The following is a 26,700-nucleotide window of genomic DNA, read 5'->3' on the forward strand; positions in this document are numbered from 1 at the left end:
ATAATATACTAAATGTCTAATCATTTCATTCCGACCATAGGGTAGCTATATAATAAATAAATAGTGATGTCGTCCCGGGGGATGGTATTCGTTGGTCCAATTTTCCTGCCCGACTGCGTACTATAATGTTATGCCACTGGCGTTTTTCGAATCCCCTGCGGGCGGTGCCGCCGCATGACTGAAAAAAAAGGATGACCGTGTTTTTAGGATTTACACGAATTTTTAAACTAAAAGTTTTTTCGACAATCGTATTATGTTGTCGTGTGGACTGAACTGCGGAAAAGAACGTGACAATTCAATTTAATCGTGACCAATTCAATATATTATTTACTATACATACATAATATACATACGTACATACCTACGCGAGCTGTGTTTTTTTTTTTTGCTATTTTAAATTGTTCAATAAAATATGTAAATAATACTATGTATAATATTGTGTCTGACAAAACCGAGTATGTCCAGTACACATTTATTTGGATTTATACGCTTTTAAAATAATAAAAAATAATAATAATTATGAGTCAATGATAGGAATTATCACACATACTGCATAAGTTACCGGCATTGAACCAATATAAGTACTTATACATAATATAAGGCGTGTAGTTTCAAAATCGGCTAAAAGAACATTTTTTTTCTTGTATTCCCTAAAATATCATAGGTATATAGATACTATATTAAAAAAAAATTGTAAGAATATTGAGTATACGAGGCTAAAATTATGATAGAAAATTGTGATTGTTTTCAAAATCGCACATTTAACGATGTTTATTTCAAAACAAACTACAATCAAACACAAGTTTTTTTACGGTAAAATAATGAAATATAGAATCAAATAAAGTTTTAAAATCTGTCTAATATAAATATAACATAAATTATTTTATTGGTATAATTAAAATTGTTTAGTTCTTGCTTCTAAGACAGCCATATTACAAAATGTCAACAAAACCATAAATCTATATCTACTACTTTTCTTTTAATAATCTTTCTATATAGCAAATATGCATAAGCAATGTTTAAAGCAGGTTTCTTCAACCTTTTGAGACAGCGGGCCATATATAGTTTGTTTTAAATCTCGTGACCACATTCGTAGTAATAAAGTAAAAACACGTATTTTATACACAAATTCATTTTTATTACTGTAATTATTATGATTACATTTTATATTATAAACTATTATTGTTATTAAAACACATATAGATTAACATATTTTAATTATGAATTATAAATTATTTGTTTTGTTTTTAGTGCGATAACTGTTATTGTTTTTCACAAACTATTTTTCTGTTTGGTTGTATCTGAGACGGATGCGGCCTTCGGCGAGTTTTTTAAGTAAATGTCAATTAACCATGCTCTAGTTTACGATTTTCCAATTAAAATTTATAAAATATATACTCACAACTTCAAAAGTGTAAGTACTGCCAAAAAGAGACATCATCTTAAAGCGTTATTTTGAAGATTATAATGTCTCCATGTCAATAAAGGTATTTTGAATAAAAAATTTTAATTTCAACGTTATTTTACTTTTCTTTTTATATTGTATCATTATAACGAACTAACAGGCAACAATCAACAATTATACAGTTTTTTTTTTTTTTTTTTTATCGTATGGCGCTTATGTCCGAGAGTAGGCCCGAAGGCCTATAGTTCGGACGCCTATTTGGCAGAATTTTTAGTGGGCACCCGTAGGTTTCTGCCATGCACGGGTGGGGGGCGGCGGCTTCTCTCTCCAGACACAATTATACAGTTTATCTTATCGCATATCTCTCAATTGTATCAAATCTGTTCACAGGCCACAAATAATGATAAGGCGGACCACGGGTTGAAAACCCCTGCTTTAAAGCTTTGATATGTATAATGAAATCATAAAGTATAATCTTATCTCCATTTTCGTTTTTGTTGTCTTTGAACAGTAAATTAATTTTACCTGATTTTAAAACTACACATCCAAAATTATAATCGATCGGTTTTGATTCTTCTTTAAATTTGTATTTAGGTATATATATTATTCACAATCGATTAATAATAAAAAATGCAAAAAAAAAAAATTATAATCCCAGCTCAAATAAAACTGTTCATTTTTTTTTTTATATATCTGAAAATGAATAAAACAAAAAAAAATTGTCAAAAAAAATATAAAACAATCCTAAATTAATATTTTAAAAATTTATAATATTATCTTACGAAACCAGCCGCAGTTATAGATCGTTATAAGCTCGCGCCCATACAGATAGGCCATAGTATTATAGATTAGCAGAATTTTGATTTAATTCAAAATAATATTTAGTTCAAAAATACTAGTCCTAATATATCATATTATTCAAATATATTTTTTCCTATAAGTAGAAGTCAGAATACGGTATAGTCCAAAAGTCTAATCCATTTTTCTTCAAAATAACTTATTTGAAAAATGTATTGATAAAATTTTATTTTTCATGAATTTCAACAATAGGATTTTATTAGTAAGAGGTATTTTATTTTAAAATGATTAATAATTGTTTTTTTAAAAATTAAATTTTTAACTTAAAAAACACTCGACTTACCTAAAAATTATTAAATATAAAAAAAAAAAAACAAATTATTTATTACTTATAAATAGAGCTCATGCAATTATATAAATTGCATATTGTTCTGTATACTCTCAATTTACTTATACTTGACCAAATTAGAAATCTGAACTGTACAATGAAGAGTTCAAGAATTAAAAATGCATATTTCATATTTTTTCTAAAAAAAAAATTTCTTTTTTTCTTTTTTAACCTGTATATTTTAATTAATATAGAATATAAAACAAAATGTTCAACGAAAGTATATTTTATTACCATCGTCACAGTTACCAATTAAATAAATAACAGCGAGCCTTAATCTAACCATGATGGTTCAATGCAATAACTTAACGGGTATTAGAAAACATGTACTTTTTTTCGTAATTTCAAAAATATTTTTAATTTTATTTTTAATTCAATAAGATGTAAATATACATTTTTTCAGTTATTAACAGTTTTTATGAATATTATTAATTTATTAATAACATCTGATGTATTTTAATTTTTTGGAATTCAGAATAATTTTTTTGCATATTAACATCATTTTAATGCATATTTTGTCATTTTTTCGTGCATATTTTGCCTTTTTTAGCTCCTACAACTTCCGAGCGCTACTTATAAACATAATCCTCAATACTTTACGTAGGTCTGTTCGTGACTGAAGATACTCACTACCTCCGAGTTATTCCAACATTTAGTAATTATATAAAACTATAATATTGAATGTAATGAATATTGGAAAATTAAAAATATAATGAATAAAAACCGCAGAACTCGACATTGTATTGTGTAATATATTTGTATTTCGAGTGTGTCTTGTCGTCAAATCGTCTGCTGTTATAGATAAGTATGTTAAGTTTGAATTCGAATTATAACACAATATTGAGTTAGACAAATATTGGATAACTTAAAATTCAAAAAGTAAATAAAACTAATTCATTTTATTGTACTATAACATGAATTTTTAAAAACAAAAACAAATACATACAAAGAAAATTCGAAACTATAAAAAAAAAAAAAACTATATATTAGTAGGTATACAATTATAAATTCTTAAGAAGGAAAAAAATATTAAGGTACGTTTCCATATCGATTTAAACACTGCAAGCACTCCTATTTTTTCTTAAGGATATATCATTATAGAACCATAAATTTATCAAATTTCAAAACCATTTCCACATTGACTTTACATAAATGTGTTGCTAAGATATCTAATTTTTAATATGGATTACAAAATTATTTTTAACAAAAATCGTATAGTATATAAATTATTAAAATAACAGCTGAAGATGATGGTTTACATTTTAATTTAATTCATTAAAAATGAAAACAAATTGTTCCTTATTTTCGACGAGTAAATCTGAAGGAAATACCTATACATTTGAATGTTTTTCGTCTCGTTTACTAGTAATTTTATTTTATTTTTTCTTTTATTAAAAGATGAATTATAAAAATAAAACCAAGTTACAAATTACTAATTTTATAAAAGCAAATGAAAAATTTACAATTTTATTACATTGAGGTAACAATTTATAATTTATTTTTACCATATAATTGATTTATAAAATTGTATTGTATAAATTGGTGTTTAAACTTTTGATTTTATTCTCTAGAGTATAGAAACCTCTAACATATACAAATTAAATGTAATAACTCTTGATTTTTATCAAGGAGACTCATTTTAAATACGATATTCCAGTAATATTTTGATTCTCGGTTTTTTAATCATAGAGATTATTTTTTCAATTGTTTTATTAGCCATAGTTGAAGCAAATTATAAATGTATAATAATAGATGTTGGTTCGTATTATAACCTAGTTTGTAATCAAATCATAATTTTACTATATACATTTCAAAAGTTTTTGTCTTATTTGCTAATAATATTATTTACTAGAAATTTTATTAATTATTTACAATTTATAAGTCAAGATTTATTTTGTTTTCATATTTATTTGATTAATTGCATCGAAAATAGATTGTTAATTGATATTGTAGTATTTAAGTGTGAGGTTCAAATTTTTATATCAGTAGAATTGCGATATTTGTAGAAAAAGTAAAAGAAGTATTAGTAAAAAAAAAATATATTAATAATTTAATTTTATATCAATAGTTTCTTAAATCTAATTACATCCAACAATCTTTAGAAATTTATAATTGCTCTTTTTTTTTAGAAAAGTTTATAATTTACAGGATAAAACAACTAATTTTGCGATCTACATCAAAATATAAGAAACGTACATAGCTATGAAAAGTAATATTTAAAACTGTATTTATTTAATTTAATATATATATACCAGAATATAAAAAGTTTTTATCTTCATTAACATTATCTGAAATATTATTTTATTTTAATAGTACTTATTATTATTATTTAATTAAATTTAGGTAACATATTAACTGTCATTTAATGTAATTTAAGTAGGCTAATTGTAAAATGTATAATTTTGAGTCAATTATGACTTCTTTCCATACTTAATATGAATAATTAAACGTTGACTTATTTTTTATTTTTTTATTTATCCAGCTACTTATATACAGACGATATGAAACGCAAGAATATAGAAAGATCCAAAATATTAATTACAAGTTGGCCAATTCAATAGTCGAATTAAATAATCCGAGTGATAAGAATAAAAATTTAAAATACTAATAAAAGAGTAAACACAATCGACACGAATAACTTATAAAAATAGTATGCAAACGGCATCTTGGAACAAAAAAACTACATACATGCAACGTTTGTGTTCAGAAAATATTAAATTACACATAACATTAAGCTACAGTGTTTGTTATATCTAACGCTGAATATTATATTTTATGTGGAAGTGTATTATTCGCCTTTTTATAAATGATTGCCGTATGCAGCTTCTGTATCACTCGATGTTAGATTTTATTTATTATGTATTTTCTGCCCTTATTATTATAGTATTATTTTACATGACCGATAATATAGTTTATACTTATTTCTCAGAACACCATTTACTTCTACGCGTTTCCTGACACGTTTAAAGCTATCGTTGCCGACTTAATTTGCGTTTACAACAAGTGTATAATATACTTTTAAAAATATATAATTACAATCAAGTAATTTTTGTGTAAATTACAATTACTTACTTTTAAATTTAGCATAATCCTTTAGTAATTCTATAAAATATAAACATTTTTTTTTAGTAATTATATTAAAATATTCTTTACACGCTTAAACTGTTTAAACAAATCGAATTCAAAATGTAAACCAACGTCAATTAAAAATTATAAGTAATATTATGATAATATTAATCTTAAGGAGTGACTATGTCAAACAATATTAAAGATTTTATGATTTTTTAAATCACAGTAATTAATTAGACTTAAAAATAATGTTTTGTACTTAAAATGATTGGTTATGATTGAAATACGTCCCAGGATAATTTTTTAAGCTAATCAGAAATTAATTTCTTCAATATTTCCTTAATAAATCAAGATTGAAAATAAAATGTTGTATGATTCAGCTATGGAAGTTTACTCTATCTGTACCAAACTGGTATATTTATAGTAGGTATACATTGGTGTTATATTTTTAGATAGCAATGATCATAGGAAAAAATATTATGAATTAAGTAAAAAGATATTAACTAAAGAATGGCAAACTATATTCATTATAATACCTACATAAGGAAATAAAAAACATGCTCTACCTAAACTATACGCATCCACTCAGCATAGTTCATCAGAGTGCATCTCCGACATATACAACACTAACTTCCTTTTAATTTATAAAAAGAATAATAAAGGAAAAAATAAATGAATATTACATATTAATTTATAAAATAATAAGTGAATATAAGGTAAATTATTATTATTTAATAGACATGATTGATTTAAGATTCAATATTATAAATCTTTAATACATTTAATCAGATCTCTACTTTGCAGGCAAAATACATTTCCTTTTTACGTGAGTGAAACTAGGCTCAGGAGTTTCACTGTAATATATTTCCTATTATTACTATCAGTTAATTTATCTTTTTTTTTTTTAAGGTCGCCGTTGTTAAATGTTTCTTTTAAACTCTCATTAAAAACTTTATTATAAAAATTACCAACTTTTAATCATCTGATTTACATGTCTCTTGTGTATACTATCATTAGTTGGATCTTTGCGTAAATAAACTGATCTGCCTATACTCTCTAGTCTCTACTATATTACAAACTTCCCATCCTCTATGGTTAAGTTTGGTATAGTCTCTTATAAATACTTCCTCTCCAATATCAAAATTTTTTTTTATAATTTTTATTTCATCATTGTACTTTTTCTCATTACTAGGAATTTATTTTAATCTGTCAAACCGTATTTTAACATTTCTCCCAGATATCATTTTAGTTAGAGTTTAATTTTTACTAACATTGGTTGTATTTCTGTAAAAGAATAAATATTTGCATAGTGCTTACTGTATAGATATATTTTTGTTATCAGGTATAATTTTTTTTTAAAACCTAATTTAAAAAATTTTACAGCATTTTCTGCTGCACCATAACTCGATAGATAATATGGAGGCCTAATTTAAACCGCTTAATTAACAAAAATCATTCTTCCTGTAGTATTAAGTAAGTGAAAATTTAGCACATCTCAAAAAACCTATGGTATTAGCAAAAGTGGGCATTAACTAATTAATATGTTAAAGTTAAGTTAAGAAATTATTTTTTTTAATTTTAAACTAACTAGTTGGTAAGCTTACTATCTTATCAACTTGTGAACTTATAAGTAGTTCAATTGACAGTTTAAATACTTGCTTTTTGCAGTTCATATTAAAAAATTTTTAATAAAATTATAAATTATAAATTGTATTGTTTTAATGTTATATGGTCTTCAATTTCTATATTATACAAAAAAAAACACAGTTTAATTTAAATTTATAAATTATATATCATGTGAAGTAAAAGGGTATTTACATAGTACACAATGATAAAAGTTCAATAAAAATTTTTTTTTATAATTTAGTAAATTAAAAAGACGTAGTCACTCTTTATGTGATTTACATACTAATTTTAAAAAAAATTGTCTTTTTTTAAACTGAGTTAAGTTAATATTCTTTTTCCATATTCAATTATAACTTATCGAGTTAAATTTATAGTTTGTTGTTAACTTCTAACATATCGATCTTGTATTCTTTCAACTTCAATTAACTTAAATTAATTATTTTCATTGACTTACCCGCCTTTGAGTATCAGTATACTAACGACTTTCGGTATTTTTAAAATTAACACTACGATTAACTTTAAAATGAACAAATCTCTTTATTTAAACAGTTATGTGACTCAATTATTAAAGTATTAAAAAACTCTAGGTTACCATTGTCTTATTTTTGTTTTTAAAAATTAGCTTCCAATAATCAAAAATTATAGTTGCCTCTGGTAAGTCTACTTCTTTCAAATTTTAAATATTGTAAATTTGGTAAAAAAATATCATGAGTATCTCGTAAAGTACATTTTCCAAAAAAGATTAAACTGTATCTTTGACACACGCTTGCTACGCTATTTAATCAATCATTCAAATTTGATTCGTTGACCGAAGCCGTTAGGATAGTTGTTACATTGGGTTCGATATTTTGTTTATCATGATACTGATCACGAAATCATACAGTAATAGGTATGTCTCTATTATTTTAATTTTTTTTTTTAATGAATACAACAGCTAAAATTGTTCAGATTTATTAAAGTTAACTACGAAGTAATAAACCAAATAAAAATTTTGGAAAACAATAAACATTTAATAATTTACATTTTATAATTGTTCATAGATAATAGTATTCTGTATAATGTAGTTATATTTTAATATTTAAATTTTATATTCACAAACTTGTGAGTTAAAAATACATTTTTGTACTTAAAACTGTTTGTCTATTCGAGTCAAACTTATTTTAAAGTAAATAACAATACAGTTTTATTATAATTTTATCAAAGCGGTGTAATGGTAGATGATCTATTCATTTTACTAATACAAACACATATATGCACGTCTGAACAGGTATTATTGGATTATTTAGACTATTTAGAGCCACCGAGCAATACCACGATGATATTTTTTACTATATTAAAACTATTAGACTTCTTTTTAAGCTTAATAATGTACTTTTAATATAGATACATCATACATAATATAATAGAAAAATACAAGTTACACACTACCATACGTAATTTTTGAAAGAGTAGTCATGCATGGCGGGTTAACTTTCAATTTAAAATACTATAAAAAAAAAAAAAGAAATGAATAATATTATCAATAATAGATAATCACAAGTTTTACTTTGTAAATTTTAAATTGAACAATCGGTTTCTCAGCATACAATAACAATTTTACTCATAACAGTGTTTAATATAGTATAATATTAGTCACTACACGTCAACGTGTTAAATTACGTACAGAATTTCAAAAATAGAATGTACCACAATGAATTATCCTTATTTTTCAAATTTGCTTTAAAAATATAATCTAAAATTGATTTTGGTAATCGAGGTACATTTATTGCAATTCATATTAATACATTACGGGAAATTTTATTGAGACATTGGGCGCTTAGGCCCATGAAATGGAGCTAGGTAAATTGGGTCCGCGATAATTTGGATTCGTTTTGAAAGCGGTAAGTTGAGTCCCGGGTATAAAATGGTAATAGGTAAGTTGGGTCCCAGCTATAAATCATTGGCGCAATTAGGTCTAAAATATTAAAAACTTAAAACTTTAATATTTCATATTTATATAATTTACTTTTGAATAATTGTTACAATAATACGTCATATTGCATACGTACAATGTGGTACACCGCCTGGACACCAATTAATTCTATGCATGATGTTAATGTGTGTATAGACAGGTATATTGTAAAATTTGATGTACTATATTATTTAGCGTATTGACATTTTTTTCCCGGTACACATTTTTTTAATCATTTATACCATATATTATTTATTGAGAACATAATATTATAAAAACACATACATTTTAATTTATATATTTTTTCCGGGACTCAACTTACCCACAACTTTTTTTTTCCGAGGCCCAATTTACCGAGATTAGGTCATTTGAGACCCAATTTACCAATCGCATTCACGTTTGAAACCGTAAATCATGTCTTACATGCATGCGTTTCATACACCCTCGTTAGCGCTACAATCTACATTGGTTAATTCCGTAGCGCCACTAAAAACCGATAATGTAAACCAATACGCGTCGTTCACGTGAAGCGGGGATAAATATCGATGAGACATGAACAGAAAGTTAATGAAATATCTATGTTAAAATGAATAACATTCGAGTGCGCGAGTTTTTGTGTAACGGTCGACGAGATAATAATTATAATATAGATATGTTGATATCCCATGACCCATGTCCTGCTGAATTGAATGACGGATAATATTAATTATCCTTATCCTTTTGACCTCATATATACAAAATAGCACGTCTTTTTTATGAACCAAGTTTCTGACGATACTATTGAATTTTTTTCACGATTTTTCTCACCGAGTTACTCCAATTACTAAGCATATATCGATCCATCGGCTGTTGTTTATCTCTCCCCTGTAAATGTATTATAGGTACATAATTCGGAAATTTTTAGAAAATTATACAACATCCAACCAACGTTTGACCACATTGTTCGCATTAATAGTTATTGTTATTTTTTTCATAAAAATTAAAAATTTTGTAATACTTTAAATAGAAATTTAATAATATTTATTGTTGATTTATTTTGTCATAACAATAAAAATATTTGTATAATTAAATATTATAAATAAATTATTTATTTATTCGTATAGAAAACGCAATTAATTTTTAGCGTGGAGTAAACTAAAAAAGTTTGGGAACCGTTGCTATATATTTTAAATACATATACAATGGGGGAGGGGGGATAAATACTTCCGGTAGAATCGATGTATAAATATTATAAGCAGTAGCTTGCGGAATCGATACAATCCTTCTTCTTAAATAGGTAGTTTCGGCGGAATCCCTGCAGTGTCCTCACGTTGCCTATTTTTTAATTTTCTGTTTAAGGTTAGGAGGGGAAGGAAAGTTTTCAAATTTACGTATCTGCCGGCTATACCTATACAAATTGATGCGTGCGTACTTTCAGCAATCAGGTATTTTAATAATTTAAATAAATAAAGAATACAATTTATTTATTATGAACATAAGGTTTTTATTTAAGTTAAACAAAATATAAACTTGAAGAGTAAAATAGTGGCTAAATGGCTGAAAATGTTCAGTTCTTAACGGCTATGATATACATCTGATATTGCTGCTCTCTGAGCTCTCTTATAAATGGAATCAGTTCCTTGTTATGGTGTCCCGCGGCCTTGCATTTCGTAGGTATCCTTATTGCTTAGAATTGTTTTTGGTATTTGTTATTGTAGAAAAACAATCTACAGGATACAATTTACTCATAATTTTCGATACGTGCCAGTGCAATCTCTTTTTGCATAAAGGTAACCTCGAATTTCGATGCTGCACTTTCTGTCCTAATATGGCTAATGGTTAACACGCGCAAGTGCAATCTCTTATTGCAAATGGGTGACCTCAATGATGCAGTTGCACCTGAATTACTGACGCATGTAAGGGGTACAATAATACACTCCGATATTTCGTAGCTCGCGACACCTCCCCACAAAAAAAAAAAAAGGTTTACAGTTAATTAGTTTTATAAAATTTTACCATTAACACTTATAAAAAGAGTTAATAACATAATTTTAAATCAATGAAGTACAGAATAAAAAATTGTGTTAATTAAATAAATACAAAAAAAAATCTTTCACCTTATTACAATAAATTTAAATTATTCCTGTTAATAATAATATAGTTAAAGTTATTACACACATATGTTACAATAATTGATAATTTATATATTTCCGTTTATGATAGTTAAATATTTGAGTTTATACAAAATATTCTGTGTCATCTCTATAATCTCAAAAATTCCTCATATTCTCTCTTACAATGATCTCTTATAAAAAAAAATTCTATAAAATTTAAATATTTCACTGTATGTTATATTGGTGGCCGTGGGAGTACCGCCTTAGTAGAAGGGGTTTGACTTAGGCGATAATCCGTCGGGCCCTGGCTGTGGCGGTCACTCAATATGACGCCTAAGGAGAGATAGCTTACCGGGAGGGTCTCCTGGATAAACATCCGGGCTTCTCACCCGGAAGAGACAGCCACGCGGCTACATATAGGGGTCGAGTGTCTCCGGGGCAACCTGGAGAAACTAGTCAAACCCCGCAACACACGGAAAGATGTATGTTATATTATTTTTATTTTTAATTATTGTTATTTATATATTTATATTCTATTCTATTATTTATTGTGGTGATACAAAACGTGTTGATCATAATTTATTATTTATTAATGAATATACTTACAATCCCTTATGTGGCATTCTATTTTGCCTATTCAATACCGATAATACATATAAGTCGTATTTATACAGTTTATTGTGATAAACATCTTTTTTTTTTAACGAGTTTTCTAACTTTAGATTCATGTGTAGAATACAACACATAATTTTTCAAATAATTATAAAATTAATTTTAATTTAAAAGTTTTTAGTTTATTGTGTTTCCAAAATACAGAATTTGAATTTCTAAAAAGTAAAACATTTGAAATAATGGCATTTTTAAATTAAATTATTAATAATTTATTTTGACATTAGCACATTACCTATTAACATTTTATTGAAGTAATAAAACTTCTTAGGTACTTAAGTACTAATTACATTTTTGAATATTTTACTGCATCAGCTAAATAATATTAACTATGTTTGTAAATTGTAATCAATAATTATATTATACATTATATTAAATTTATATAATTTAAAATATAATCATAAACAATATACCTAAATATTCATAAAAATTATAAAGTTGAAACATTTTTACTTCAATTTTTCATAACTTTAACTTGAATTTTAATGATATTAATCATAACATAAACAAGAACCAACCCATAAAATAAGTTCTAACATTACTTTAAAATAAAATTAATTGAAATGAACTAGTCATTTAAAATTCATATAGTGTACTAGGTACTATTATAATCAAATTAATTTATCATAAATCATAATTATAATGAATATGTTTATAAGTAAAATGTATTACCTATATTGTATAACATAGATATTATCCCCAATAATAACTTAAATATTATTTTGTTTTTAAAATAGGTACATAACAAAATGCCATAAATTAATACATTATTAAATTTAAATTTAATAACCTAAATTGAGGAATATTAATATTAATGTTAAATTGTTTTTTTGTTTTACACAAATAACAGTCAAAATATTAATGCATAATAATAATATTAATTGGAACAGTAAAATAATTATGTCAACAACAAAACTTGTACTAAAATAACAGGAAAATATTTATGAATTGTAAAATGTATTATTAAAATTCATATTTAATATTTAAAATTAATACAACCAACACATAAAATAATTTTTTTTCTTAAGATTAATTAAAATACATATTACTTCATAAACGTAATGATGACAACAAAAAATAATTAACTTTAGAAATGATTTAAAAAGAAAATATATTATTTAGTTTATTTCCATTATAGAATTAAATTGTTTACTAAAAAAGAATTTGTCACGCTATTTTAAAAACTTTACTTCAACCATATAATTTTTAACAAGAACCAAAAATGAATTGACATCAGAATATATGAAAAAAATTAATTATTGAAGTAAAATAATTTGAATTGATTACTGACCAACCAAAAAAAATCAATTGACATTTTTTAATTATTCTAGCCTGATATTATGCTATTAATATCACACAATAATGTGAATTAAAAATAGTATATTCGTATTATACTGATATAATAACTGTTAAAACCAAGAAATAATAAAAATGTATACCTTCTTGTAATATCCACCATAAATTACAAGTTTTTTTTGTAACTTTTATAAACAAATTACCAAAAACTAAGAAATCAATATTAATTGCCTATCCATTGTATTTATTAGTGTTAAGAAAACTGAAAAATTAAATGCAACTGTAAATTGAATTCAGAAATAAAAATTATTATTAAAAGATAATGTAAACAAGGTTAAAAATGTTATTCTGTTGATATTAAACGTATAACAAAATTGCTAATCACAATAAAATATTACAATAGTTAACAGAACTATTGTTTAGTTATTATTGGGCATGGCTGCTTAAATTTAAGAACTCCAAATTTTAATAATAATTGAAAGGCTTGAACATATCTTCTTGAATTAAAAGTAAAAAATATAAAGACTGTAAATACATTACATGTCTACAACAAGAAATTAATTAACAAAAATATAAAATAAAAATGTTTAACTACTAACATGCAAAAAACATTATTTTCTCCAAAACATTTCAAAAGTGTAATTCTTAACATGTATTATTCTCCACATACAATAGTTATATAAAATCAATTGTAAATGTTCATCTAAGCCTTTTGTGTTTTTTTTCCCCCACAAACACTTAATGTGCTAACATTTGTTGTTCATGATGTCTGCAGACGACGCTCAATAATAAAAATATTCTTTTTTCATTTGATGTATCAGCACCAACAAGACGCTCCCACGTACCCATTGGATATACTTATCCATAGTTAATGTCTTCAATAAGGTTGCTATATAATAAAAGTAAAATAAAATATTATCTCACAAAAACGATATAAAGCAAGTTCATTCACCTGAGAATACAATGTATTTGGTGGATTGTAAAACGATGTGACAGTACGGTCACCTTGATATGTTGAATCCTGTGAGAGTAAACCATCCATTTGTGAATGAAACTCACCCATCATGTAACTATCCTGAGATAGATCAGGCTGAGATAGTCCAGGTTGAGAAAGACTGAACCCAGGTTGAGACATACTCTGAAAAATGTACATGTAAGATAAAGCATCATAGAATTTATTTATAATAGCATATTATACAACTCTACAAATAAGCAACACCAAGTTTATAACTCATTATTTTAATTTTAATTTAGCTCAATAGTAAGACAAAGTAGCAGGGTGAGGTTAGCAATAACTATATACTTGTCACCTTCCATTATAAATTATTAGCAAACCAATTTCAAATTAAAATAACGATTGCTTTGTTGTTATACATCTTATATTATATCTAGTGTTATTAATTAATCTATGATGTGTGAAAGCAAAATAAATAAATAATACCTGCGACATATTCTGACTGTATGGTTGAGAAACATCTTGAGTAATTGCTTGACTGAGTGGCAAAGCACTAATTCCATTTGATTTTTGATTCTTCTGATTTGATTTAGTTTTTAAACGACCACTAGTCATTGGTAAACGATTAGTACGTATATTCTGGCGATCTATATAAAAATTAAAATTATTAAATTAAATCAACAATATAGATATCATTTACAAATAAGGATAAGATTACTAATGGAATATATTTAAAAAATACTAAATAGATAAACTTACTTTGTACTGATTGTTGATTAAAGAATCTGGGAGCCATTGAATTCATATTCATCACCATGCCAACAGGTATCCCACCAATTTGTGGTTGAGATCTGGAATCCGGTGTGATAAATGTTAATGGATCGTGATTACGAGTATATAAGTCCAAACCCATTCCAACAGCAGGACCTATAAATATAAAATAGTTTAAAAGATTATATCTTTTGAATAGAAAAAAAAATATTCAGCTTTGAAATTCTATATGAACTTATTAAAATTGATTGTTACAAGCAAGATGAACTAAAAGATAATTTATGATACCTGGTCCAGGTCTTGGAAAATATTGAGGTGTACCATGACTATTAGGTACATTTCCTTGATTGCTACGATCATAAACACTGCCAGGGATTAAAGCTTCACGAGCATCATACATATGAGTTGTCATGAAATGTGATCCTGGATTAGCTGCATTCACCAATTGTTTGGGCTTAGATAATTGAATGAGAGACTCTTTCAAATTATTCAATGGTCCTTCCACCAATACATTATTTGCTTTATAGTAATTCAACAGATGATTCCATAGTTGTTGCTAAAATAAAATCCTAATCAGTTAAAAGGAAAAATAATAATAAGGGAAATATTTTTTATACTTTTGATAAAACTTTTGGATTCCCAACAATCAATATGCCATATTTAGCTCTAGTCAAAGCAACATTTAATCGCCTGGGATCGTTGAGAAAACCAATTCCCTGATGTTCGTTGGAACGTACACATGACATAATAATCAAATCTTTTTCCCGACCTTGAAATGCATCAACACTAGCAATTTCGATTTCTTGATAAACTTTAGCTGGAAGAGGGGCTTGATATTGCATGTATTGTACCTAAATAAGTATTACAACATTACAACATTTATTTCACATAATACTATTGATAACTCATTAAACGTTAATCGTCACATAACAACCGGCAGTCATCTATAATTCTCAAATTTTATACTTATGTTACCACCAGTGCCCATAGTTGATCATTCTAACCATGTCACATAACCACCGATAACCATAAATAATATATTTTTATATTATTGACTTTTCTATAGTACTACAATAATTTATTTAAAAAAGTATAGTAATGTAGTGAAAATAATTGCAATTCATTAAATGTAATTAACATATTATTTTTATTTTTAAAATATAGTATAATGAATTAAAAATAGCATGAAATAATTTGTTTGGCGTACCGATAAACCAATTAGTATGTATAATATGACTATCAGCTATCACATGGAGATTAACGTGTTGAAAAACGTATATAAATTTAACTCACCAAGTATGCACGTTGTCCTTCATATGGAGTGATAATTCCTATTTGATCAGGCTTTACACCACATCTCAAAAACCTAGTAGCAATTTTTTCAACATTAGCAGCTTCTGTTCTATTTAAATATGACGTTCCTGAACCAGCTATTTCTTCTTGGCCTTGAGTCACATAAAATAGCATTGGTTTATCAGCCACTGGCCAAGGAAACTCAATTTTGCTTAACTTCCTGTCATCTATATTCATAAAATAATAATACATTAAAATACTACATTAAACTAAACAAGATAAATGTTATTACCAGCACAAACACCATTTTGCAATGAACCTTCATAGAAGAAATTTGAAGGAAATCGTGAAAGTTCTGGATGCATTCTATACTGAACTTCTAACCGGAATGGACGAATACCCAACACTACAAGACGCTCAAAAAGAGATTGACTCAGTCCAGCTCTAGCAGCTTTTTTACACATTACTACGGGTCCAAGTTGACAATGGTCTCCAACCAAAATTAACTTAAAATAAACAAATTAAAATAAATTATTTAAATATAAGAAATTATTATTATTTTAGTTACCTGTTTTACTCCAAGCACAACTGGTACCATACATTCAGGTTCTGTAGCCTGCATGCTTTCATCTATCAAAATAGAATGAAATTTGAATCGTACTAAACGTGGATCACCAGCTCCAACACATGTAGTGCAAATTACATCTGCAGCTTTGAGTAATTCTCGTTCAGCTGCTTTTTTCAAAGCACGATACCTTTTTTCATCAGCCATTGACAATTCACCAGTTTCATCCTTTAACTGTTGAAACTTTTGGAGCTCAACATTGCTTAACAAAGAAGATAATATTAGTACATACAAATGAACAACACTAAAAATAATAAAATTAATTACCATGACATCTTTCGAACTTGGTTATGAAGAGCTAAAAACGAAACTGGAGAATCAATAGCTTCACGAGATTTAGCACAAACACGGACAACCTAAAATATTTTATATTAATAAAAACTATAGTTAACCGATATAAAAACATCATACTTTTAAACCAGTTCTATGAATTTTTTCTGTTAGTTGATCCACAGCAATATTTGAAGGAGCACATACTAATACTGGTCCACCATTAATTTTCACTAATTGGTAAACAATTGTAGCAGAAGTCACAGTTTTACCAGTTCCTGGGGGTCCTTGAATTAAAGACAGAGGACGCTGTACAGCATGCTTAACTGCATATACCTATGATAAACATTACCAAATATATTATTGGCATAGTCAGATAATTCATAATTTCAAATATAACTTTAATTACTTGTGATCTATTTAAATCTGGTAAATTTGGTGCTGAGAAATGTTTTGGCATGTGTGATCGAAACATTAGATCATCAAATTCGTGACCCAGCAATCTATGATATATATATGACGACACTGATGATTCATCAGTAGCAAATCTTTTTAATGAACATTGCATTCTAAATAACAAAAAATACAAGACTTATTACTAGGGCTTGGAAATTATTGCATATGCATATTTTTTTAGGCTAATTTATTGCTAAGTAAGCTTGAAATTTCATAGCACTATGAAAAAAATATTAAAAGCTTAAGAGCATAGTTTTCAATTTTACCATTTTTTTAAGCACAATTAATGATTAATAATATGTTTATAATATAATATAAAAATTTTATTTAAAAAAAAAAAAAACATAATGTATATTTATTATGATGGATTTCACGAGGTATTATTGTATTATTGTACGTTTTTCAAATCCCCTAGTTGACATACAATTTTCCATTTTTATCAATAAACATTTAGAACAAGTTATAAAATATTTGTGTTTATGAAAATTATGAGTAGAAAAAATAAGTGAATATTAATTTTATACTATTATAATTTATAAGTGCATAGGTGCATACATATATAGTACTTTTTATGTGCATTAACTTCAAAATTATACTACAGAGTGATTTGCGGGCAACACTTCCTTATTTTAAAAATTATAACGCAAAAAGTGTTAACAGTATCAACTTAATTTTTTAATTTTTAGATACAAGGATACATTTAAAGTTTTATTTTATTAGGTTTTAAAAATTACATCTCAAAGATGGCTACTAGGGCTAATTCACTGAGATAGCCAAAAATTGAAACTACTATCCACTTTTTCCAGCATATCTGTGCCCATGTCGGCAATAGCAGTTAGGAACATTATTCTTCTGATGATGAAAGATCTATGAACTAACCGTGTTGGCTAAGGGTAACCACACACTGGTAAAGTAAAACTGCTTTAAAACAACTTATGCCACTTTATTATAACTAATGAAAAATAAAACAATTATATTTTATAGAAAATACACACACCGCTTAAGTGTAATCAAAACAAAACATTTTTGTTTTCAGTCGAGACTAATATTACTTTATTGAAATAGAATGTGTAATATTTTGATTAGTCATAATCAAGCAATCTAAAAGCAAAATGACTTAACATGACTTAAATTCTTTCAGTTAATTTTAATTTTACTTTACTAGTGTGCGGTCACCCAAGATTTAAGGTAACCCTACAGAAAAGTCACATGGGGCTAAATCTAGCAAACACGCTGACCACCCAAGATTGCCTCAAGAGAGATGAGCTGGTTTTCGAAGAACGTTTTACATGCATTTTCTCATGCAACATAATCTTATGGATTAAGTTATTGCACCATTGCCAATTTGTATAAATGAAAACTGAGTAGTTCACAAAGGAATCGTTTCACTATGGAGTAAGAAATCTCTAAAGCATTCGAATGTTGGCATATAAATTGCCTATGGCAGAGGTCACCAACCTTTACAATCAAAAGTTCAAGTTTATGGTGATCGACATCTAGGTCTAGAGTCTAGAAAAATTTATTTGATGAGAAAAAAAAGGTCAACATAAACTATTCTCACTATCGTGACTGATCGATAAAGGTAAATTCAATATATAGAATACAATATAGCAATTATCTGATTATTTATTACATGACCAACCTATATTCTTAGAAAGATTGACTGGTTGGCAACCCTTGACCTAGAGGATTTTAAAAACGCCATCTTACCCTGTCGATGTTTTTAGGTGTCCTGACAGTTCTGAAAGGTCCATTATATTTTTTCTTCACACTACCAGTATCTCTGAACGTATCCACCCACAACAATTTGCAATTAGACACAGAACTACCCGCAGGGGCAATATTAAATTGTTTTCTTAACACATGCTAAGTTACGATGACCAAATAAATGAAGGAAAAGTAAACTCTACAGTAAACGTGCGCTCCTTGTTCGTACATAGCATGATTGATACTAAACTAACCTCTAAAAAATTTAGATCACTAGTTTTTGAACACACCACAAGAATGCACTCTAAGAGTAATAGTCACTTTGTGAAGTGAATTTCAAAAAAGGAAATAACCACGAATCACTCTGTATATTACTAAATAAAAAGTAACTAGTAAATTATACCAAGCGTTTAAACTTACCTGTCGAAAGATGTGGATTTCCATATAAAATCTACCACATAATTTGATGTTATTTCAGTTGGTACGCCATTGTTAATTTTTAATTCTAAACCAACATCTTCTCCATAATTGTCAGGTATTTTAATAACGTGACCAATACCAGCCCAAGGATTTTCACCAGTCAATCTTAAACGCAGTTCATCACCATGCATTAAACGCATATCGCCATCAGTCTTAGCAAGATGAAAATAGGCAATAGCCTTTTTATTCAATCCAACATCCCACCGAACAGTAATATTTTCTTGCGTCTGGGATTCTTTCAAACGTTTATCATAGTCTGCTTCTAATTTCACCAATGGTCCAAATACATTTTGATACTGAAATCCATCTTCGTATCTAAGTAAAACAATTTGTGGTTCTTCATCTACACCTGGTTTATCTAGATCATTAATTGTTGCCTCATTGTTTTCTTTCCATAGTTCTTCAAGCTTAGCGATTTGAGTTGCACTGACATGTCTAGAACGTAACTGATCAGTGTCATTTGGTACTTTAACAAGCCAAGTTAAAAAACAACGATCAGCAATTAATGGTTTCCATTGTTCTTGATCCCTAATAAATTGATAACAGTTAGATTTTAAATATTATAATAAGTTGATAGCTTAAATGATTAGTATTACCAGTTCATATCTTTTAAAGCGTTTTGTGTAGAACATGGTTGTCTGCATAACAATATGACCACAGAATCTGCTTTGGCGGGTATGAATCCAAGCACAAACACATTTTTTACTCCACAAGAATAACATTCCAACACAGTTTCACCTAATGGACCATCTTTATGCAAAGTAACTTCCTTATGTTTGGCTCGAACCAAATGGTTAATAATATGTGATCCAGAAGTATTTCCACGACCATTGCAAAACCATTTTTTGCAAATATTACACATGACTACACATCCAGGATCATGAATACCACAATATTTACATGCATAATATGGCAACTCCTAAATAAATAAATATTATTATTACTGAATTAAGTAATATTATTAGATAATTACTAATTTACATAAAAAAATTATTTAAATTTATTTTATTTTTCATCAAACCAAACAATACTTTTATAAATGTAATTAATTAATAAAAATTCACTTCTACATAGCTGTTTGATTGATTTAATTAAATACATAATGGTCTTAACTTTTAAACCGTGGATAAATTATAAATAGAATACAAATAAAATAAGATTCTTGTCCTAAACAGTTATAATAATTAGGTACTCAAGAATATTACTTTTGTGAAAAATGAATCTTCTTCTTCATCCTCAAACTGCAATTCACCAATTTTCTTAGTGACCGTAATGACATTAGCATCCTCTTTATCAGTTTTATTACTCAGCAACTGCATCTGTAAATACAAAATAGATGGATGTAAATAAATAAAATGTATAACAACAATTTGTAAAAAATTGTAATATTTTGATCATAAATAGGATGATCATCGTCCATACTCTGTGGGTAGACGATGACGAGTCTAATTGAGACATGGGCGGTTGACTTTGGGACGGCAATGTGAAGTCAGTGAACTCGAACTCGCTACCCTGGGTATCCGCACCAATCATGTCGGTCTCTTCGGTCTCCAAGAATGTCAAGTTCTGTGAACTCGGTCCGTAAGTGTCGACACTCATCGTGAATGCTAGGATTCTTTAACAGCTTTAAATTAATATTCGGCGAGTGACGACCACGAGTAGCGTTTAAGAGGTAACCGCGGAGCTACGTGAATTCTGATTTAATAAATACGCCAAGCACACGATATTTGAACACAGAGAAAATGTCTAGACAGACGCAGACAACACGTCTCACAGAATAGTTATCGGGTTGTAACTATTCGATTCGAAAACTACGCTTACCGTCGGCCACGATCAATGGCGTTAAAACTATTTAAAGATATTAGGGAGACACAGCAGCAAGCGTACAAACTGAATACAAATTACAACGCGTTGACAGCCCATACGGGATCAAAAATAATAATAAATACACGACGACGACACGACGCGCATAACAGCAAGTCGTATTTGTATATCTGCAAGTATATAATATTGTCAGAGAAAGAGCAATAAAAACATTGAAAACACGGTACACGCGCGCTCAAGGACAAACCACTGATAAAAAACGCCTCGTCGACTTCGTGTCCCGTACAATTCGACGCCACCATCAGGAACTGGTCGGCCATGGAAGAGAAAATATTATAACACGGGCGCGAAAACTACTGTTTGATTTTTGACTCAGTGAAACGACGTATATTTTTCATAATGTATTAATTAATTAATAATAAATAACAATTATTAAACTCATAGTTCATAAGTAATCCACATGGACCACAATTTTTACATTCGGTAGAATAATCGCCGTGATATAATCGGAAATATTCCGGAAGAGCATAAAAATGCAGAATATTTTTTTTTTTTTTGTTTATTTAATATAGTATATTTAATATCTATACGAACAAGGTATAACAAGTATGTTGATATAAAAATAACATTAATCATAGAATAGGAAGGCTCCCAGCAGTGCCACCTGACAAGAAATTAGGGTTTTATATTTTTATTATTATATTTTTTTTTTTTAAATATTGAGCAGGTCTCTTGGCCATTGTCTTTTTAACCCTCTATAAATGACTAAGGTAGTAGATATACTTTTAATTAGTAGATTAGCATGAACTCAAAGCTTTGAGTAAAATAATGAATAATTTATTAGAGAAGAATATTTTAACAGAACCGTATTTCTGCCAAACAGTAAACTTTCACTTCATGAAATGATTGATTTTGCTATGCAAATATGATGATATAACACAAAATTCTATCACTACATACACAATCTTAAAAATTAATACTTATACTTTATATAGCCAATAGGAGTCGATTACCATGAAACTTGATGTCCCTATGATCTATACTAAGTAGAGGACTCCTTAAAAACAAAATTATTAATAATAATAATATTATAATTGTTTTTCTACTTTAAACTTATTTTAAACAATAAAATTCTATACTTAAATCTTTTTGAGCCTTCATATAAATAAAAAAAAAATTTCTTTTTGTTTTTACTTTTGTCTTGATAAATGTATTGCGACTTACCCACCAACTTGTGATAAACATTATAGTTTTTAGTGGAATGCACAGTTTATAAAGTATAGCAAATAACCATAAGATTTTTAATTTTTTTTAATCCTGGTAGCATTTGTATTTTAAAGTGGATCAACTTAATTTGTCTTATCAGTCCTGGCCAATTCGAACAAGAAAATAAAAAATAATTTTTAAATAGTTTTTACAGAACTGTTTTAAATATGATAAAAATAATCTTTAGTATGAACAAATTAATTAAGAATAATGATATAAAATAATTATTCACTAAAATGGATAAAAGTTACTGTACACATTTTGAGAAAGAAAAGAATACTTTTAAATAAATTAAAAATTATTAGTATCTCATAAATAAAATAGTCTAAAATTATATTTTTCTCATGTTTAAAAATAATATAAGTTTTAATTGTGTATTTTAACAATTAAAAATTTAGTTGATTACTGATATAATTAGACTATATTCTTATTTTATAAATAAAATTAGAATAATATAATACTATTCAACTTATCATTGCTTATAATCATTAAACACAAACAATGAGAAATTTAGTAATGAAACGTGTATTAATATATCAGGGATAATAGTTTTATTTTATTTAGGTTACTTAAAATATTTGGCAGGTGTGTTATTAAAAAAAAATTATTTTGGAGTATTAGAATCATCATCAATTTGACTCAATTCTGGAGAGCCAGTATTATCAACTGGTTTTTTTGTAGGAGTCCTTACTGTTGGAGATTCTTGCTTCTTTTGCAAAAGTGCATTGAAAAAACTAGCCAAAGCTCTTTCACTACTCGGAGGAGGGTTATCTGAAATGCGTTTATTTGCCGACAATGGTTTTGTAAGCTCTATGGATTTTCTAACAACAGGTGTTTGTGGTTGAGCTAAATTTTGATTTAATAGCACAAGTTGCCGGGCCAAAAATGCTTGTTCTTCTTCATCTTGGAGTTCATGCTCTTTATGTGGTTTTTCATACGGATATGGTATAGCATCACTATAATGTGATTGAGGATTAATTTTTTGCATATTTTCATAGAGCACTTCAATTTTTTTCAAACTATCCCAACCTGAGGGAACAAATACAGAGTCTTTTTCCACAATTAATGCAGGCGTCTTAAATGGAAAACGATAAATTCTGAAAAATAAATAAAATAAAATGTAAATAAGACATAAACTATGAAAAAAAACTGTCTACTTTATTTTACTTGAATGATGAAAACATTTTATATTAATATATGTAATAATAAGAAAAATATAAACTGTAGTAAAATGTTAACAATTACTGTATTCAGTCAATATTATTATTTTAACATATGTTTATTAACAAACATACATTCAATAAAATTTAATTATTAAAATATTATGACACAATATTACAAACATTTTCAATTAATAACTTAAAAGACTATTTTCCAAAATAACCATTAAAATTTGTTGGGAATGCTAAATTTTTAATATAATTAATATATCATTATTCATACATCAAATTTTTGACATATCAGTAAGATGAGATATTTTTGATTTATTAATGTTGTTTTCTATTGTTGGAATTTTTTAAGGATAAAATTAAAAGTTATAAATATCTAATAAATAATCACAATCTTTTAGATATTTTTTTATCAAAAAAAAGATAAGGATTATGGAAGAATTATAATTATAAGTACATCAACCCCATACCAGTTTAACAGGTGCCATATATTAATTAGTAAAAATAGGTATTTTTAACTTAGAATTCTTAACTTATAATATGAAATAAATATTTATAATAATATAATTATATCTCTAATAATTTTGCTATTAAAAATTAATGAACATTTTATAAATAACTTTACCTATGCATTAAATATTTATAAAGAAGATCACAATTTTTATCTTCCATAACGGATACATAGAACAATGCAGCTCCAAACTGTAGACAAAATTTTCTCAAACAGCATTGGATGTAATCAAAATGTTCTTCTGAATAATTATCGATTTCTAAGTTTTTGATGCAATCAGTCATAGTTATGACAACAATTATATCCAATCCTAGATTTTTTGATAGAACTCCATCATTGAGAAGTCGAACCTTGGTGCAGGATTCATATGATGGATCTAAACATTTCCAACAAAAATCTTATATTATAAAACATCTTAATTATAAAGCAAGTCTAAATTACAAGAATTTACCATCAAGCAGTGTATAATCAATGATTCTATCAACACATTTATCCCTGAGATTTTGAGTTTGTTCCATGCCTAAATTTAAACTATCTATATGATCTTGAAGTCTTGATGACCAAAATTCTAAAGATTCCATAATTTTCCATGGATGTTTCAAAGATGCAACTAAAACAATTGTTGTATCTTCAAAATTGTGTTCATTTAAGGCAAACTTCATCAAATATTTTAGTGATCGATCACCATCTAATGTCCAAACATTTAATTGAGCATTTTCATCAGTGCTGTCATCACGAACCTAGTAATTGAAGTATAAGTAAATGAACCTAAAATATAAAAGATGAAATTTTTTACCTGTATATATCCATACTCCATACCCCATCCTTGTTTTGAATCTTTTAGGCCTTGCAACTTGGTTACCAATGTTGTTTTGCCTGATTTACTATCGCCCAGTAACAGTATATTTTTGTTATCTGGCAATTTTTTTCGACTTTTATTTTGTACATCTAATAGAAGATTATTCCAATGATTTGCATCGTTTTCTACATCAACTTGAACGCTAGAATCTAAAATAGATACAATATGTGTGATATACTTAATTTCTAATGCAAGCTATCAATATACTATCAAAATTATGAAACTTTGTACTTACCCATATTTTATTATAGCTATGGATACCTATTTACCGAACATAACGTCTAAATCCTTAAGGTCTTAATAATAACGCATCTACCACAACCTAATAATTAAAATATCATCATAAACGAATACAAACGGTTTATCAACGGAAATAATATATTTTTTATAATCCGTATTGTTATCACTTTCAATTCTACGAACACGGAAAAAACAATTGAGTGTGTATTTAAGTTGAGTAAATAGTGTCCTAAATCCCGACCTGGATTCGTATTTCATGTATCTTAAATCGTGGTTCGAATCGTTCGAAGATAACACAACCACGGTTACTCATAGTGTGAAGTCACAATCATGGCTAAATAATTATTTACGAGCGTCTCGGGAGCAAATTGCGCAACCAATCAGAAGCGTTCACATTTTATCAATATTTGAAAATCACATTTCTTATCATCATTATACAAATTTGAAATTTTATTCTGTGATATATTCTTCAATCATACAGAATACAGATTACAGGTGTTATACTTATAATTTAATATATTATTATTTAATTATAAATTATAATATTTACAATAAAATATGGAAGAGTTAGGGAATTGCAACCAGTAACATGGAAGAGCTTAAGTGCTAGTTTGCAACAAATATTTTAGCTATAAAAGAACATTAAAGAGACACTCAATTACTTGTGGCTCCAAGGAGTGTAAAATATTAATAGCGTGACTGTAGGGGACAGAATAAACCATAACGTATCTGATTGTCATCGAACGTACTCTACAGTAATCAACAGGTGTTCCAAATTAAAGTCAAGCACAAACAAAATTGATTCATGTCCATCGCCACGGTATAATTTAAATTTTAATCTTGGACGTTTCGTTTTTACTATATTCTGTTTTAATACTCAGATAGTAGTAACAGAAGACGAAACTGTTCCGTAGAGTTTTGTAGTACTCATTTTGGCCATATTACAATCTAGCAATACGTAACTGAACGAAGCATACCA

The 26,700-nt window shown here is 27.2% G+C and overlaps 2 protein-coding genes across 2 annotated transcripts; both read right to left on the reverse strand.

Annotated features, from left to right (window-relative positions):
- Positions 1-13,932: 13,932 nt before the first annotated feature.
- Positions 13,933-21,918, reverse strand: LOC112597196 (regulator of nonsense transcripts 1). Its single transcript, XM_025343143.1, has 16 exons — positions 21,275-21,918; positions 21,058-21,171; positions 20,449-20,771; positions 19,793-20,380; positions 17,619-17,778; positions 17,351-17,545; positions 17,207-17,295; positions 16,883-17,141; positions 16,607-16,820; positions 16,315-16,541; positions 15,639-15,872; positions 15,310-15,577; positions 15,010-15,177; positions 14,737-14,897; positions 14,248-14,433; positions 13,933-14,184 (listed from the first exon to the last, which is right to left on the reverse strand). Exons 1-16 carry the CDS (start codon positions 21,449-21,451, stop codon positions 14,173-14,175), a joined length of 3,375 nt encoding a protein of 1,124 aa, XP_025198928.1. The 5' UTR covers positions 21,452-21,918; the 3' UTR covers positions 13,933-14,172.
- Positions 21,919-23,444: 1,526 nt separating this feature from the next.
- On the reverse strand, positions 23,445-26,050 carry LOC112597195 (cytoplasmic dynein 1 light intermediate chain 2-like). Its single transcript, XM_025343142.1, has 5 exons — positions 25,717-26,050; positions 25,419-25,630; positions 25,074-25,362; positions 24,737-24,998; positions 23,445-24,039 (listed from the first exon to the last, which is right to left on the reverse strand). The coding sequence occupies exons 1-5, from the start codon at positions 25,718-25,720 to the stop codon at positions 23,547-23,549; spliced, it is 1,260 nt and encodes a 419-aa protein (XP_025198927.1). The 5' UTR covers positions 25,721-26,050; the 3' UTR covers positions 23,445-23,546.
- Positions 26,051-26,700: the final 650 nt, after the last annotated feature.

The sequence above is a fragment of the Melanaphis sacchari genome, unplaced genomic scaffold (genome assembly GCF_002803265.2).
Source record: "Melanaphis sacchari strain LSU unplaced genomic scaffold, SCAv2.0 Contig395_pilon_pilon, whole genome shotgun sequence".
NCBI classification, from domain to species: Eukaryota; Metazoa; Arthropoda; class Insecta; order Hemiptera; family Aphididae; genus Melanaphis; species Melanaphis sacchari.